This window comes from Passer domesticus, chromosome 8 (genome assembly GCF_036417665.1).
Source record: "Passer domesticus isolate bPasDom1 chromosome 8, bPasDom1.hap1, whole genome shotgun sequence".
Classification (NCBI taxonomy): Eukaryota; Metazoa; Chordata; class Aves; order Passeriformes; family Passeridae; genus Passer; species Passer domesticus.
This window is the reverse complement of record NC_087481.1, coordinates 2518421-2536116: the sequence shown is the minus strand read 5'-3', so window position 1 is coordinate 2536116 and position 17696 is coordinate 2518421. Positions and strand designations below refer to the sequence as shown.

Here is a 17696-nt window from a genome sequence, read left to right as displayed (position 1 = left end):
AGACTGGAAATGGGACACTCCCGGTGCCTTTTTTTTTTTTAATCACTTCCGCTTTTTGAAGGTTTTTATGGACACCAGGTGACTTCTAGAGATGGACTTGGGCAGAGGACCTTCAGACTCACTGTGCTCATCCCTTGTTTTTCCCCAAAGCAGGATTTCCCATTACCAAACCTTGGCCAAGTGGAGGAGAAGGCTGCAGGGAAGAGAAAGATGCCCCGAGACACTCAGGCAGGTGAGGAGGAAGTCAGTGCCCCTTTCCCCCTCTCTCCTGCTCCATCTCCCAGCCCAGCACGGCCTCTGGCTGCAGGACAACCCCACTGCCAATGCCGTCCTGCTGGGTATGCACTGGAGAGATCTCCAGCCCCTTCCCTCTGGCACGGAGGCACATTCACAGGCTCTGGGGCAGGAGGAGGAACCGCGGGCACTTTGGGGTGCGTGGCTCGGCTGCTCCCGGCGCGGTTCCACCGAGCCCCCGGCGCGGCTCCGCCAGGCCCCCCCACCACGGCACTGGCTGGAGGTTCTTTAACAGAAATGCTGGTAAATTGACCATCTGGAATGACACTAAATACAATTTCAAGAAGCTGCTGGTTTGCTGGGCAGTTTGCCACATTCCACATTGCTGTTTCTTTTAGTAAAACTGCACTTTAAAAGGTCTTAGTAAATTTATGCTTGCATAAAATTTGTGGCTACCATGGGCTTCTCTAAAAACTAAATTACATGAAATCATGACACATTCATTACATCCTTTTAATCCCTCCAGTAAATCTATCATGCTGTTATTTCAATCCCAGCTTGTTCAACTTTTCAGTGCCTTTTTTCCATTAATAGCATCAGAATAAGTTAAATTTTGTTATATGTATAACTTTTAAGGATATTAATTTTTGATTCTGTAATGTTTAATTTAATCCAAATTCCGGGTTGATAACACTAAGCAAAGTTAAGATTCATTATTGTCAGATTTGAGCAATGTTAAGTTAAATTCCAAAATTTGAAATCCTGTTGTTCTGGATTGAGAGATAATGTGTGTATTGTATTTGCCATCTGTCAGAGGTAGGGCAGTTATTTTCTGTTAATTGGGCAGTTTTCTTTATCTCTTCAACAAATCAATCCTCCCTCCAAGGAGATATCTTTTGTTAATGGGCCATTGAGTGTCACTGCAGGACTGATAAAAATTACATCACCCCACTGTGAGGTGCTCTGCCCAGAGGGAGGAGCCATGCATTGCAGACATGGTGAGGCTGGGGGTGAGGAGCAGCTTGTCCAAACAGGGTCAGCCCTCAAGGGGCTCATTCTTCTACATACCCAGACCTCCCAAGGAGACATTCAGCATCAAGATCTGCTGGGGAATGCTTCTATCAGCTCTTCTCTGAACTGGAACATAAAAAAATACTTGATTAAAGAAAAAAAAAATTAATGAGGTGCACTTTGAAATCTTTCATCCATAAAGGAACTCTACACTGACTCCAATCAGCTGCACAAGCCATGGACACATGAAGAGCACTGAAGAAAGAGCCCTCAAGAGCTTTCTGTGTTTTGACGATCCCCATGTTGGATTTGGGGCTGAGTCCAGGAGCCTCAGGCACTGAGAGAAGCATGAAGAAGCTGCTCAAGGAGTCAGCAGCAAAACTCCAAGTGCCTTGGAGCACGGCTGGGCCCCAGTGAGGGCAGGGAGTGCCAAAGGCTCTCCAGGGACTGGTGAGAGCAGATCCTTGAGGCCAGGAGTGCAGGGAGCCCAAGGCTCTGGGCAGGGAACTGCAATGCTGAGCAAGGCCTGGGCTGGCTGGGGGAAGCAGAAAGGCCAAGCCCTGAGCCCAGCCTGGGCCAGCAGGGCCTGTCCCTCACGGGTGGCTCGGGGCTCTCTGTGGGGCAGGGGGATGTGAGGGGCAGCAAGGACAAATGCCATCAACCTGCAGCCCCTGCCAGCCTGGCCAGGGAGGCCGAGGGAGAGCCAAAGTGCAGCCCCTGCCAGGAAAGTTCCTGCTGTGGGGCCTCCAGAGGCGCTGCCCGAGCCCAGGGCACAAAGGCCTGGGTGCCTGTGGCCCTGCCAGCCCTGCCCAGCCCTTGGCCATTTGTCCTGCAGGCTGTGCCCCCTGTGCGTGCTGCTCCTGTGCCCTGGCCGGCTGCACTCGCCCCTCTCGCTGTGCCCCAGCATTTCTCAGCCAGCGTTTCTGTGCCCTCCCTGGGCTCCCTGCACCCAGCGCTGCCGGCTCCTGGCACACAGAGCCGGCCATGGCCCAGCCTCACGCTGCCACACCTCGAGCACCACAATTCCACCCTGGCAGGGACTTTGCTTTCTCCTCAGCTCCAGCCTGAACCTTCCAAGCTGCACTTTGGGGATGTTTCCTGCAATTCCCACTCCCAAGGAAAGCTGTGTCTCCTGCTGCTCACAAACAGGGAAGGGCTGGTGGGAGAAGTGCTGGTCAGAGGCTGTTTGGGGCACAGTGACCATGAAATTACTGAGTTTTTAAATATTCCATGAAAGAAGGAGGGGCATCAATAAATCTTCTACACTGGACTTTTGAGGGCAGACTTTAGCCTATTGAGGATGCAGATTTGGGGAGTACCAAATCATGTACTGATTCTTTTAAGGGAAACAGCCCTTAAAAACAAAGGGTTCCAGGAAGGATGGACACACTTCAGCAAAGAAACCTTGATGGAGCAAGAGTAGGCTGTTCCTTTTTGCAGAAAGATGACCCAGAGAAAGAAATGACTGGCTTGGCTGGGCATGGAGCTTTTGCAGGAATTTAGGGGTTAAAAAGAGGGTGCATCACCTTTGGACATAGAGGGAGGTAAATCAAGAAATGTTTAAGGATGTTGTTAGGTTGTGCAGATAGAAAATTAGAGAGCTGAAAGTTCAGTTACGACTTAACTTGGATACTTCTGTGAAGGATAATAAAAATGTTTTTATAAGTACATTAATGGAAAAAAGAGGGCTAAGGACAATCTGCTTTTCTTGTTGTGGGGGATATGGTTAAAAAAGATGAGGAAAAGGGTGAGGTACTTCACCCCTTCTTTGCCTCAGTTTTCAACAATAAGACAGGCCATCCTCAGGACAAGTGTTCTCCTGAGCTGGTAGATGGGCACAGGGAGCAGAACAGCCCCCTGGAATCCAGGAGGAAGCAGCTGGGGACCTGCTGAGCCACTCAGGTGCTCACAGGTGTCTCTGGGAGCAGATGGGTTCCATCGTAGGGGGATGAGAGAGCTGGTGGATGATCTCCCCAAGTTGCTCTCCATCATTTACCATCAGTCCTGGCTCAGCAGGGAGGCCCCAGAGGAGTGGAGGTGCCAATGTGAGCCCATCCCCAAGAAGGGCTAGAAGGAGGATCTGGGGAACTCCAGGCCTGTCAGCCTGACCTGGGTGCCCACCAAGGTTATGGAACAGATCACCTTGAGTGCCATCACAGGGCACCCACAGGATGGCCGAGGGATCAGAGCCAGCCAGCGTGGATTTCAGTATCTGCATTGTTGGTCTGGCTGAGGGGATTGAGTCCAGCATCAGCAAATTTGCAGATAACACCAAGCTGGGTGTGAGTGTGGATCTGCTGGAGGAGAGGAGGGCTCTACACAGGGCCCTGGACAGGCTGGATCCAGGGCCCAAATCCAACAAGGTGAGGTTAAACAAGACCAAGTGCCGGGTCCTGCACTTTGGCCACAACAACCCCTGCAGCACTACAGGCTGGGGACAGAGTGGCTGGACAACAGCCAGGCAGAAAAGGACTTGAGGGATCAGCACCTGCTCTGCTGCTCCTTCCCGTCTCCCCCAGGGCCCTTGCAGAGCCCCAGCCATGCTGTTTGCCCCCAGCCTGCCCACGGCCAGTCTGGGGCTGCTCACCCTGGGGCTTTTCTGTGATGAGCATTGGCCTGGCCGTGTTCTTGAGAGAGCCTGGGCAAGGAGCCTGGAGCCCCCAGGGCCTGGTCTGAGGCGTCAGTGCTGCCCCAGCAGTGCCCATGGCCTGTCCCTGCTGCAGCCCCGGCACTGCCACCCCCAGGACTGTGCCCGGCCCCGAGAGCACTCAGGCCCTGCAGCAACACCAGGGCCACCAGGGCAGCGGGGCAGGGCCACGGCAGCAGCACTGGCAACACCAAGTGCTGCTGCTGCTGCTGGGCACAGCCGCTGTGCCAGCACTGATCTGCCCCAGCTCTGCACACCGACATTGCTGCTGCAGCTCCAGAGAAGGCAACAAAAGGGCATCTCTGGAGAAAACTCTGCTGGGAAATTCTTAATTCGTCTATAGCCACTGAGTGCACAGCTCCTCATTGTCACAGTCGGCAGCCACGGTGAATGTGGAGAGAAACAAAGTCAGAAATAGCAGAAACAATGATCTAGATTTAGGAAGAATATTAAAAAAAAAAAAAAAGACAGGGAAATCAAAGAACCAAACCAAAAGAGCTATAAAACATGACTTTTATTACAAGTGATTTGCAGAAATTGGCAATCAGTTTAATGCTTCCTAAGATGTCCAAACATCAGTCTCCACACTGCAGCCTTGAGCTCCTGGTTCCTCAGGCTGTAGATCAGGGGATTCAGGGCTGGAGGCACCAGCAAATACAGAACTGACACCAACAGATCCAGGGATGGGGAGGAAATGGAGGAGGGTTTCAGGCAGGCAAGTACTGCAGTGCTGAGAAATGCATTTCTCCTGCATTTTTCCTTTACAGATTATTTCAGTCATCTCCTGAGAGGTGCAGATTGTTCTGGGGCTTTTCATGAACTGATTGTACTCTTGATTTAGATGGAGACTGTAGGACTGATTTCAGATGTAGCAGAATCTGAAGTGAGCACAGAAACAAACTCCCTCTGTCAGCCCATTTTCATCTTCTAGATCACTTTCCAGATTTCCTTGGGGGTGTTGGAATGATGATCACACAGCTCTCCACTTCTGGCTGCAGGCTCTGCAGATTCTTTCTTTGCAGTCAGTCAGGCTTGCATTCCCTAGGAGTTCTTGGTAGCCTGTCATGTTTTCTTGGGGTAGAACAGTAACAATGAAAACCTTACCAATGGCACAAATGCCCAGCCCACAAGGAAAAGAGAAGAACAAGCTGTCAAGTTCTTCAAATATTTGTCCTGCTTTGCTGCAAGTGTGCTGCACACACAGTGTGGAAAGCCAAGAGAAGCTGCAGTTGGTGGCACACCTTGTGACAGAAGCTGCACCTCATTCTTCAGGAAAGGTTCTTGGAAAAAGCATACAGGACTGAGGACAAGTTTCTGGAAAAACTGAAAGAGCTTTTAAGAAATTAAATGAAAATTGAAACAATTCAAGACATTTTTCTCGATTTATTTTTATGCTCCCCTTTTCCATCTTGCACTAGTTGTCCATCCCATTAATTCCAAACAGATCTCACCTCTAAGATCCATGAGTTGGCACGTTTTAGACATTTTAAGAAACCATGACCTACACACAGTTTGGCTTTCCCTGTTTTTCTTGGAAAGCAATGTTGGAGAGGTAAGTGCAGTGTTTGTGTCAGGTACAAATTCTGCATTCAGGGAACACGCTCTGAGAGTGTTCGACCCTCAGCAGGGACAATGCACAGCAGCGACCGAGGGGATTCCTGAGCCACTGTGCAGGAGTCCAGACTCTGGCTCTTGGCTGAACTCGTCAAAGTTCCCGTGTTTGGACAGGCTCAGGGGCTGCCCTCGGGGAACGTGGGGCTCGAGGCGGGGGCGAGCGGGCAACGGACAAAAGGACACGGGGACAAACGGCCCCGGAGCTTCAGTTGCAGCAGCGGCGGCAGCAGCAGCGGCAGCGGCAGCAGCAGCAGCAGCGAGACAGCGAGAGAAAAAACTTCAGATTCTCTTCTCCTCTCCCTCTCCCGCTGTCCCGTACCTCTCCCGCTCTCCCTTTCCCGGTCTCCCCTCCTCTCCCCGCCTCCCTCTCCCCGTGCCGGGCCGGGCCATGCCCCCGGCCCGCCCCCGGCCCCGGGCGGGGCTGCCCCGTGCCCGCCCCCGGCCGTCCCGCCGCCTCCTGGCCTCAGCCCGGCTCTGGCCGTGCTGGCGGTGGCGCTGCTGGGCGGGGATCAGTGCCTGGGGCTGGGGTGGTATTGCCGGCTTTTGGCTCCGCCTGGCCCGACCCCGGCCCCGGCCCCGGCCCCGGCCCCGACCCCGACCCCGGCCCCGGCCCCGGTCCCGGCCCCGGCCCCGGCTCCTCCCGGGGCCCGCGGAGGACACACGCGGCGCGGCCGCTCCCGCCGCCTCCGCTGCGGCTTGCCCGGCCCCTGCTCCGCCGCTCGGCAGCGCGGCCCCCGGCCCCGAGCCGCCGCTGTCCCGTTGCAGGGAGCGAACGCCGGGGGATGGCCGGGCCGGGGCGGGTGAGGGGCGCTCGGGGGCCGTTGTCGGCCCCGGGCCGAGCGCTGACAGCCGCGTCCCGCCCGCAGGGAAGGCGCAGGAGGCCCTGCAGGAGCGGTACCGGCTGGGCTCGCTGCTGGGCCGGGGCGGATTCGGCAGCGTCTTCGCAGCAACGCGGCTTTTGCACGGCGCCCCGGTGAGCGGCGGGGCCGGCGGCGGGCGGAGGAGGAGGGGGTGGAGGAGGAGGAGCAGGGGGGAGGAGGCGGGCAGAGGATGGCACTGGGCAGGGTGGACAGCGAGCTGAGCCCTGTTCTGCACTTGGCTTGCAGGTAGCCATCAAAAGGGTGCCACGGAACCGCGTCCATCACTGGGGTGAGCTGGTGAGTGAGCGAGGTGCTGTGCTGGGCAGGGATGAGCCGAGGCCTGGCAGGGTGGGAGCCGCCAGGACGCCTCGAGGGAGAGCGGGCATGGGGGCAGAGCAGGGTGCAGAGCATCCCGGGCTGGCTGAGGGCTTCCTGACCCCCGGCATGGCATCAGGCCCACTGACAGCATCATGCTCCTCCCGCAGCCCGACGGCACCAGCGCTCCCCTGGAGATTGTCCTGCTGGACAAGGTGTCCAGTGGCTTCTCCGGTGTGGTCCAGCTGCTGGAGTGGGTTGAGCTCCCCAACGACATCTTCATGGTGCTGGAGCGGCCGGAGCACTGTCAGGACCTGCACCATTTCATTCAAGCACGGGGCTTCCTGTCCGAGGGGGTGGCGCGGCAGCTGTTCCGGCAGGTGCTGGAGGCCGTGCGGCACTGCACCAGCTGCGGGGTCCTGCACCGCGATATCAAAGCAGAGAACATCCTGGTTGACCTGGCCACCGGGCAGGCCAAATTGATTGACTTTGGCTGTGGCACCTACCTGCAAGAGACAGCCTACACTCACTTTGCAGGTGAGCCTACACAGGGCTGTGCTCCCGCTCCTGGCATCTCACAGCCCAACATCTCACAGCCCAAGCTGGGTGTGGCAGCGGGGATTCTCCCTTTTCCTGCCACTCATGGGACTGAATCTGCAGCTGAGTTGCTTTAGAGCAAGGGTGGGTGGGGAGCCATCTTCCAGCCCTGCTGGCAGCCTTTGCCCACCACTGTGCCCAGGACTGGGGCTGGGCTGGGGCAGCCAGCCTGACAAAAACAGCCGTGGGTGGGGGTAGCAGAGAGGGAGGTCGGAACCTGTGTCCCAGCCGGTTTGTGTGCAGGCAAGAGGAAGGGCTTGGACTGCTCCACTTGCCCTGTTTGTCTTGCCTTTATAATATGTTTGGGGCAGTGCAGGCAGGGAGAATGAGGGCATGGTTTTTCCCCAGCACGCAGTGGGTATTTCCTTTGCGTGTCATGGTCAGGCCTAGCCAGGGCTTCCACTGTCCCCTTCCCACACCAGTGGCTTCTTTTGCAATCCCAAGTTTGTACACCAGTCCCAGATGCTGGTGAGAGGACAGTGTGCCCTGTGTGCCACTGATGCAGCCCTGCCCGCCCAGGGATGCTGGGGCCAGGCTCTGGGAGCAGCAGCATCCCCCTGCTGAACTCCATCTGTATTCCACAGGAACACCATCATACAGCCCCCCGGAATGGACCCGCTTTGGCTGGTACCATGGCAAGCCAGCTACCATCTGGTCCCTGGGCATCCTGCTGCACGAGATGGTCTGTGGGAAGATGCCTTTCAGGAGGGGCTGGAACTTCAGCTGGGGCCAGCTCTCACTGCCACAACGGCTCTCTCCAGGTGAATCCTCTTCTCTGGGCACGGGGGGAATACCAGTGCTGGGAGACAGCAGCGGGCTCGGGAGCATCCCGTTCTGGCAGCTGCTGAGGAGGTGGCGCATGTCCTGCTCTCCCCCAAAACCAAGAATTGATGGGAAAGTTCAGGACCAGCTCTGAGCGCATCCAGCATGGCCTGGGCATGGGAATAGTGAAGCAAAGCAGACAGGAGCCTTCTCCAACTGATGGGCAGTTTCTGGTTTCTCTCCCCAGAGTGCCAAAATCTGATTGGGTGGTGTTTATCCATGCACCCCTTGGCCAGACCCTCATTAGAAGAGGTGTTCTGTCATCCTTGGATGCAGGATATTCATCTGCCCTAGAAGAAGGGAGAGAGCCACAGGCACACTGTGCTGCAGGGCCCTGGTAAGTTACAGCTGCACACATGCCTTGGCAATGAGAAGCAAAGAAAGCCAGCCCGTGTCACTGCACCAGGGTCATGGGATGGGAACATGCAGCCCTTGTGCTGGAGCTGAGCTACTCTGCCCAGCCCTGGTGGCTGCCATCCAAGCAGGTTTTGCTTGTCCTGGTTCCCTGACAGCTGGGGCCCTGGGCAGAGCCCTGACAGCCTGGTCTGAGCCCAGGGAAGGAGAAGGAGCCCCCAGAGAAGCTGTACCGGGTGGTGCTGCTGCTGCAGGAGACAGCGAGGATGACATCAAGGATGACATGAAGGATGACAACCTCTTCCTCAACCTGGCCACCAGCAGTTGAAGGTGATGCACTTTGATTGTGGCACCTTCTTCAAAGCCAAACTCCACAGGGAATTTGCAGATGAGTCCACACGTGGGGAAATGCTCCCAGATTTGGGCATTGCCCAGCCTGGCTGGGAAGCAAAGGTTCCCCCCTTTGCGGGGGCAGATTCAGCTGATCCTTCAGTCGGCTGCCCAGCTGCTTTTGGCAGGGCTGGGGGCATGGGCTGGGGTGGGTACGAAATGGGAGTGGGCTCCTGGCCCTGCCAACAGCCCCCAGCACCCACCGTGCCCCGGGCTGGGGCTGGGGCTGGGGCAGCCAGCCCAACACAAACAAACCCCCATGGTGGGAGCAGAGGTGGGACTCCCAAATCTGTGCACAGGTGCTTTGCTGTGCAGGCAAGGAAGGGCTTGGGCAGCTCCACTGCCCTTGTTTGCTTTGGGATCACCGTTACTGTGGGGGGCAGTGCAGGGGGAAGGGAGAAAACCTGGGCTTTGCTCACACATGGCTGGGTTTTTCCCTGGCATGTAGAGGTTGGGCCTTCCTCAAGGCCCTGACAGAGCTAAGAGTTTTGACCTTTCTTCTTCTTTTCCCTTTTTGTCTCTAACATCTTTTCAACAATTTGTTTGTTTTTTCTAGAGGAAGCATTCTAAGTGGTCCAGTCTGGATCAAGAAGTTCTTGGGAGCAGCTGCAGCGTGGATGGGCCGTGCCCTTGGAGCAGGCTGAGGACATCGTTTGGGACCAGCTTTTCTTCCAGCCATGGATGGCATGAGGTGGGTCCCCGTCTGCTTGGCGGGGTGGGATCAGAGCTTTTGGGAGATGGCAGCGAGCACAGGAGCATCCTGCTCTGGGCATCTGCTGAGCAGGTGGATGTGCCATGGCTGGCTGCAGGCTGGGCACATGTCCTGCCCTCCTGCCCTGCTCCCAAAGGCAGCACTGATGGGCAGCTCTGGGCACAGCTCTGAGCACGGCCAGCATGGCCTGGGCACCACGGGCAGCTGGGACAAGGGGACAGGAGCCCTCAGCTGACGGGCAGTTTCTGCTTTATCTCCTTGCAGCCGGACTCTGTGGATGCTGAGGCTGCTCTGGGCTCTGCCAGGGCTCTGCTGGAGCTCAGCACCGGGCCAGAATCAGCCAAAGAAGAAATGGTGTCACCTGCAGCACAGACTTGCTTGAGCATTTTGGCAACACAGCTCAAGTTTGCAGAGTGACACCTCCCAAAAATTAAACTTGTTCAATATCTTCTGAAATCAAATCAATCTGGGATGACTCCAAATGACATTTTTCAGCTTGCTCAAGCTGTAGCTCAGCCCTTCTCTGAACAGTTCACTCCCCCATCTGCCTTTTAGTTCTCAACTGCTCCCTTTTTTCCCCCAGTGAATTCCCAGCCCATTGCTGTCTCCATCACTTGCTGGCCTTCCTTGTTGCCCCTGACCACAAGGAGGGCTGAGCCCCAGGTTTAGGGACTCATGCTGTCACTGGCTGAGGAGCAGCAATGTTTCAGAGGTCCAGTGGCATTTTAGTGTCATTCAGAGCCACTCTCCAGCCCTCAGCTCTCCTCACTGCTGAGTTCCCACTCCCTTCATCCTTGCAGCAGGATGAGCTCTGTGAATCCCCTTGAGCCTCCCCACTCTTCCCAGCCCACGCAGCCACCTCAGTGAGGCTGAAGCTGAAGCTTCTCTGTCTCCTCTGGCACTCCAGTCCAGTCCCCTGTGTGGGGAGCCCCAGCCCCAGAGCACAGCACACAGCAGTGCAGTCCGGGCTGGAGCAGCTGCCCTGCAGCCCTGGCTTGGCTGTTTGTGGCAGCTGAATGCTCCCTGTGTCCAGCTGTCCCTGCAGGATGGCCCCAGGGCAGAGCCCAGCCGGGCTCCCACTGCAGCCCCTGGAGCTTGGGGCAGACAGTGCTCCCAGAGCTGAGGTTCATGGGGAGCAGCCGGAGCTGTGCCTTGCACTCTGTTGTTGTGTGTCACAGCACAGGCTGGCTTGTACTGTGTGACGGTACCAGCCCCTGGTGTGACTGACAGGGCCTCGCCCAGTCACATCTCTCCCAAGGCTGCAGCATTTCACTGCCCAGAATCTGAAGGGGCGTAGAGATCAGACCCATGACATTTTCCAGACTGGGTTTTTCAAAGGCTTTTTATAATGAAGGGCTTGAGAATAAGCGCTCTCTGTTTGCAGAGATGAAAATCAGGGTGAGTGGTCTCTTTGTCTCCAACCCACTGCCAGCCCCGGGCCAACGTTAGAGCCACCCAGTCCCTCACCCACCCGCCTTGTGCCTTCCCACTGCCTTGTCCTGTCAGGGCTTCTGCTGCCCCTCATCCCTTCATGGCCTCGTCCCCTCAGGGTCTCCCCCAGCCCGGCCAAGCTGCCCGGCAGCAGCGCCGCAGCCCTCCAGGAGCTCCAGAGGAGCCCCATCAAGAGGCACCTGGGAGCCCTCAGCAATGCAGACAGCAGCACACAGGCAGGAGGACACAGATGGCGGTTCCTGCCTGGGACAGGGCTTGTGGCAGTCTCCAGGTACCAGTCTCACAGGGATCCCTGCAGCTCCAGCCTCTGCCCACCTGCTCTGTTGGCAGCACAAAGGCTTCAGCAGACCCACCAAAGGCCAAGGGGCTTCTGGCCATTTTATCTGCAACACTGCACGTCTGGGCAGCTGAGCCCAGACACCCTTTTCCCCCTCTTCCCCTATGCCCTGCAGACCCTGGGCAGCAAAAGAAAGCTCCTGGGAGTCTGTTTATTACAACACATCCTATATTCATATACTAAAGAAAAAAACAAGAAGAAGAAAAGAATAATCTCAAAGAAATGGAAAATTCCTGCTGGCTCAGGTGAGCCCAGCAGACAGAGCCTCTGGGATCAGCTCTCTGCAGAGCTCCAGCAGCACAGCCAGCCGAGCCCTGACAGACGAGGCCGTGTCCTCCATGCCCTGCGGAATTGATTTTGCAGCCTCTGGAAGATGGAATATCGCCCACTCTGTAGTGCCCGGAGGACATACAATGTTTGAAGTGCTGCATCTGACACGGCACTACTGATGTCCTCTGTCAGGTGTTCAAGGGCTGAAAGAGAGAGGAACAGAGCAATGGTCAGATCCTGGATCTGCAGGGACCTGAGGAAAGCCCCCTGCTAGGGCCATCCCAGCCCGCTCTAGCCATGGCCGGGAGGGAGCAGGGAGAAACGGGATCAGACCGAAACTGCAGGCCACGAATGCCCCAATGGCCCTGAAATCTCTTGTGTGCTCTGCCCACGCTGCCCCTCGATTGCACAAGGAGCAGAGCCCTCGGCAGCTGGGGCAGCGCCCGCAGCTGCCCCCGCCAGCCCCCACTGCCAGCCCGCTGCCCTCACTCACCGCTGCAGATGAGCTGGAGCTCTTCCCTCTTCCCCCTCAGGTGCCGCCCGGCCATGCCTGTGAACACAGAGCCTGTCACGGCGCCAGCGGCACAGCTCCCTGCCAGCAGCGCTGCCGGCGCTGCGGCCACACGCCCTGCTGGCCCGGCAGGGCTCAGCCCGGGCCATGCCGCACGCTGCCGCCCGAGGGCACGGCTGCCAGAGGGCAGCAGCAGGGCTGAGCCCAGGTGGGGCTCCACGGCGCCGGGCCCGGACGGCGCTGCCGGGGCAGCGGGCAGGGCTGGGCCCGAGCTGCGGCGGGGCGGGGAGGGAGCAGATAAAATGGCCATGGGCTCGTGGCTCACCCATGAACCTGATGGCTGCCTCTCGCAGGGACTCCTGTGGGTTCCGCAGGTACGGCAGGGCCCGGCGCAGGTGCTCGGCCGCTTGGCTCGTGTCCTCTGCCAGCTGCAGAGATCGGCAGCAGGGAAGGCTTGGCGCGGGCTCAGCCCCTCAGCCAGGCGCTCCCTGCACCCAGTCCCGGCCTCCCCTGCCCGCACAGCCCTGAGGCGCGGCCAGCAGCCGCTGGTGCCAGGCTCTGGAGGGGGCAGAGGGCTGGCTGCTGCCCGGGGAGCTGCACTGCCATCCCATCCCGCAGCCCCGCCAGGCCAAGGCTCCATCGGCCCCCGGCTTGGGCCCACAGGAGCCTGGAGAAGAGCCCGCGCGGCCTCGGGGTGCAGCAGCGGGCAGGGGCACAGCTGCCAGCGCCGCACACTGAGCACCGCACTCAGGGACCTTCTCCAGGCTGAGGCTGGGGCTTCCAGCCCGTCCTTACCAGGCACTCAGTGAACTTCCACAGCTTCTTGTCCTTCACCAGTTTTTCAAGATCGCTTCTCTTCAGGAACTCCACCACACAAAGCAGCGTTTCCAGAGAGGCCTGGAGAGCAGCAGAGACGCGGAGATGACCCCACAGCCCAGGGCGCAGGACCCGCGTCCCTGTGCCAAGGCCTGGAGGAGGCTGCAGCCTGGCAGGCGCCAGGGGAGGAGGCAGCCGAGCCCCCTGCCAGGGGGACAGCAGCAGCCCACGAGTCCTCACCTCTGCCACACGCTGATTCTCATTGTGGCAGTGGAAGAAGAGTGGCAGCAGGCTCTGGCGCAGGTGTGTCTTCAGGGCCTTTTTTTCCTTTTCCTGTGGAAGAGTCACCAATGTTCGGAAGAGCAGTATGGAGAGCAGCTGCACCTGGCTATTCTCCTGTATGAAAGGAAGAAAAAAAGACCTCGGCATCAGCTGCACAGGGCTCAGCTTGGCGCAGCCTGCAAATCCACAAGGCACAAAGTGTCCGGGCAGCACCCAGTGGCTGTGGCTGGGGGCAGCAAGCCTTACATGGTCAAAGAGTGGCAGGAGCGCCTCAACCAGCTGCAGTGCCATGAGGCTGGGTATCAGTATGTCATTGTCCAAGATGATAAAGCTGAGTAGCATGACTGTCATGCTGACTATCTCTCCATCTGCGTCCCACAGGAGCTCCACAAGACTTTCAGTCAGGCTCCACATTTTTTTGCTCTATGCGGAACACAAGTTTGTGAATCACCATCCATCCTGCTGCCACAGGGCTCAGAGGCTAAAGGTCTGTCCCGAAGCACTCGGGCAGCTGAACCGGGAGGCAAGAGAGCTGGGAGCATCTGCCCCAGTTCCCAGAGCCCAGCCAAGCCCAAGAGATGTATTTTCTAGCTCAGCCTCAGGCGCTCCCCCTTTCTCACCATTGAGGGATCGTCAATGATCTCAAAAAGGACCCTGAGTGCCAGGCGACGCCTCTCCCTGCACTTGCTCCGCAGCTGCCTTGACAAGATTTGCTGGAGTCTGTTAGCACCATGTTCACTCAAGTCCAGCAACTCGAGGACCTGAAAGGCACAGGGTAGTGTCAGGGGACCCGGCCGGCAGGAGCCCAGAACCGCACAGGGCTGGGTCCAGGCAGCAGCACAGGGCGTGGGCAGCTGTGGCTACGAGAGGGCAGAGAGCTGGGAGGCAGCTCAGCGAGGCAGCGCTGGCCATCAGGCTCACCTCCGCAAGGAACGCCAGGGCAGGCAGCTCCCAGCGTGGCTCCTGGGTGCTGAGCAGCCGGAGCAGGTAGCGAATGATCTGGGAACGCAAGGGGATGGAGACACAGGACATCTCCCTGGCAGGAGAAAAAGTAACCAAGACTGTGGGCTGGGGGATAGAACTCTGCCAGGACTGACTCACAGAGGTCTGGTCTTTCCCCAGCATCCTGCACGGAGCCCTGGGCTATTTGGGAGGTGGCTCCTTATGGGCACCCTCCTCTCCCAGCCTTTTCCACTCTGCTTGGCTGTCCCTCAGTGACAAGACCCTGTGGTTCATGACCACAGGGAGTGTGTGGGGCTCCCTGGGCACAGAGCACGAATGTCAGAGGCAGCGGGGAGAAGGGGGTCTCACCTGGCCAGCAGACCCACGGCATAGTGGTGGGTGTCAGCACACAGCAGCGTGTCCCAGCCACACTTGCGTTCCATTGCCACCACCACATCCTCGTGCTGCATTCGGCAGAGCAGGGACATCAGGGTCCGCACTGCAAACCTGCGTGCAGAGCAAAGCCCAGGTCACGCTGGAGCACTGGCTCCTGCCCAGGGATGTGGCAGGGACAGGAGGAGTGGGATGGAGCACCTGTTGGGCCTGATGGCAAGGCCGTATTGCTGCTGGCATCCCTTCCAGAAGGTATCGACCTCCTCTGGCATATCCAGAGTGCTGAAGAGCACTTGGAAGAGCAGATGCACAAAGAGGCGGGGGAAATACACCATCACAATACGTGGGATACAGGGCACCTGGAGGATCTTCCACATCACCACAGTTGCCTGCAAAGCCCCCCGAGACAGCGCTCAGTGCTGAGGTGTCCATGTGGCAGGGCCTGAGCAGGGGAGGGAGAGGCCCTGAGAGAGGCAGGGGGAGCACCGGGCCTGGCGCCCCTGAAGCTGCCCCGAGGCCAGGTTTCAGCCCAGCGCCTGAGGCAGGGAGATGCAGTGGGGGAAGGAGGATGGAGAGCTGCTGGAGAGGCGGCTTTGGGGCCAGCAAAGGCCAGTTGCAGAAACTCACAGCCAGGACAAAGACACCCGTTTTGTCCCCATCCGAGGTGCACGTGCTGTGCTCGGGCCATCTCCTCAGCACATCCAGGAGTATCAGCAGCGCAGGCTCCGCAGTCCTGGACGAGCACATGATGCTGTTCCACATGGTCAAAGCAGCTCTGTGGGGTTAGAGCTCTGTCTCAGGGTGGTCTCAGACACAGCACCATGGCTTGGACAGCAGTGGGGACCTGAACTGGCTGCCAGCTCTGCCTCTGCCCACTGTCCCTCGCCAGCAGCAGCCAGGCAGCCCAGCCCTGTGGGGACAGGCCCCTGAGGGGCAGCGAGGGGGCATGGCAGCAGGCTTGGGGACTGACATGCCAGGGCTGGCAAAGGGAGCAGCCAGAGGGCCCTGGAAGTCTCTGTTGGTCAGACACCTGGGAGAGGCTGTACAGGCTGATGGGCTGGGGAGCCCTGAGCCCTCTGGGCAGGTGGGCCCATACCTGTCACAGGATGGGGCCACACGCAGGAGTGTCATGACTACATCAGCTGGCTGTGCTTTGGTGAGATACAGCAGGGTCCTGTTCAGCCTGTGCTCTACAAACTGATTGGCCATGAGCCACTGGTGGATGTACCTCACCATGGCGGGCACCTGGAGAAGGCACAGGGAGACTTGGAAAGCTGCCAGAGGGAGGAATGTTGCCAGCTTCCCCAGGGAAGTGCTTCCCTTCCCACCACACTGCCATGGCCTCAAAGGTGTCCAGCGCCCAGCGGGTGTGGCTTGGGAGGCCAAGCAATTCCTGGGAGGATCAAAACCTGGCCACAGGCTGCTTACTTGCTTTGGATTGCAAAACCCCTCCTGTACGAGCATGCTCAGCAGGGCAGCACTGGTCTTGGTTTTGAAGATGTGCGAATATGCTCGGAGCCCAGCGCACATGGTGCTGGTCTCTTCCTGTCGAATTCGCTTGATGAATTTGCAAACCAGCTGTAGGAGAAGGGCAAGAAGCCAGGGATGTTCCACAGAATGCTCCAAGCGTGGTGACAGCAGGCCCAGCCCAGGCAGGGATGGCTGCAGGTACCTGCGCTGTTCTGCGGAAGCGGCCACGGGCAGGGTCCTGCTCTTGTGTGCGCTCCACAGCTGCATCTGGCAAAGAGCGAGCGCAGCCAGAGCTGAGGGGCTGCGGGAGAGGCCAGAGAACACAGCCCAGCCCTGCGCTCCCCAGGCAGGGACAGCCCCAGGATGCCCCAGGGGATGGAGCATGGCTGCTGTGGGGTGTCTGCCCGGCCCCTCTTCCGTCCTGTCCATGGGCATGTCCCCAGGGGATGGGATGGGATGGGATGGGATGGGATGGGATGGGATGGGATGGGATGGGATGGGATGGGATGGGATGGGATGGGATGGGATGGGATGGGATGGGATGAGATGCCAAGCTGGCTGCAGGCACCAGTCCTCTGGCCCAGCTCTGCCACTCACCATCCTGTGGCAGCTCGAGTGGCACCACCTCTTCAGTCTCCTGTGCTGGGGCAGCTCCAGGGCCTTCTTCCTCCTCCTCCACCCAGGCCAGCTTGGGCACTTTTGGGGGTCTCTGCTCCATGTCAGTGACTGGATTTGTGGCTGCTTGCAGGAGAGATGCCTCGGAAAACCTCAGAGTCAGCAAGTCCTGCAGTCGTGCCTGGAAGGCACCTTCAAGAGAGAAGCCTCAGGAAGGCTGCAGGACAGCAAGTCCTGCACTCTGGTCTCTAGGGCTCCTGCCACAAGGACAGGAGACTCCTGTCAAGGATTGTGGTCTGGCCTCGAGGGCACCGGCAGCAGGGATGGGAGATGCCTCCAGGACACCAAGTCCCACGGTCTGCCCTCGAGGGCACCTGCAGAAGAGAAGCCTCGGGAAGGCCAGGGCTCAGCAAGTCCTGTGGTTTGGCCTCGAGGTCAGCTGCAGAAATAACGTCTCGGAAAGCCTCCAGGTCAGACACGAACGAGTGTGCTGTGCAGGGGCTCCTCACAGCACCGCTCTGTCCCGTCCTGTCCCGTTGTGTGCTCCGAGCACTGTGGCGTGGTCTTGCCACCTCCAGCTCCTATGTCACCACGTGTCACAAAGAGCTCTTGGACACCCGTTCCATGCCACGGTGACCATGCTGCACTGTGTCACAAAGGGCCCCTGCGCACACCGCCCCCTGCCCTGGGGCCACCCCCAGCCCACCCAAAGTGGTCCAGGTTGGAAGGAATCCCTGGTCCCAAGTGTCTGAGACAGCCCGACAGAGTCTTTAGGAATGGCTCAAACCATCAGCAAACACTGCCCTGCTCTGCGGGCTCAGGGCAGCAGAAGGAGCCCCCAGGGCTGCCGACACAGCCGTTCTGGGAAGGGCACGGGGCCTTCCACAGAAGCTGGCACGGCCTCCCTGGGACACGTCCTGGCTGCTGGCCATCCTAAACCCGCAGGTGTGACCCAGACAAGGAACATGTGGGCCAGGGCACAAATGCTGCTCTGACCCCTGGAGCCAGGGGAGCACTGACATCAGCAGGTGTGGCAGAGTCCCTGCCCAAGC

The 17696-nt window shown here is 58.5% G+C and overlaps 1 protein-coding gene and 1 pseudogene across 1 annotated transcript; one reads left to right on the top strand and one right to left on the bottom strand.

Moving 5' to 3' along the window:
• Nucleotides 1-17696, bottom strand: part of LOC135306051 (zinc finger protein 271-like) — a 366476-nt pseudogene that overhangs the window by 195637 nt on the left and 153143 nt on the right.
• On the top strand, nt 3417-11005 carry LOC135305945 (serine/threonine-protein kinase pim-1-like). Its single transcript, XM_064429522.1, has 4 exons — nt 3417-3527; nt 6852-7218; nt 7863-8000; nt 10941-11005. The coding sequence occupies exons 1-4, from the start codon at nt 3417-3419 to the stop codon at nt 11003-11005; spliced, it is 681 nt and encodes a 226-aa protein (XP_064285592.1).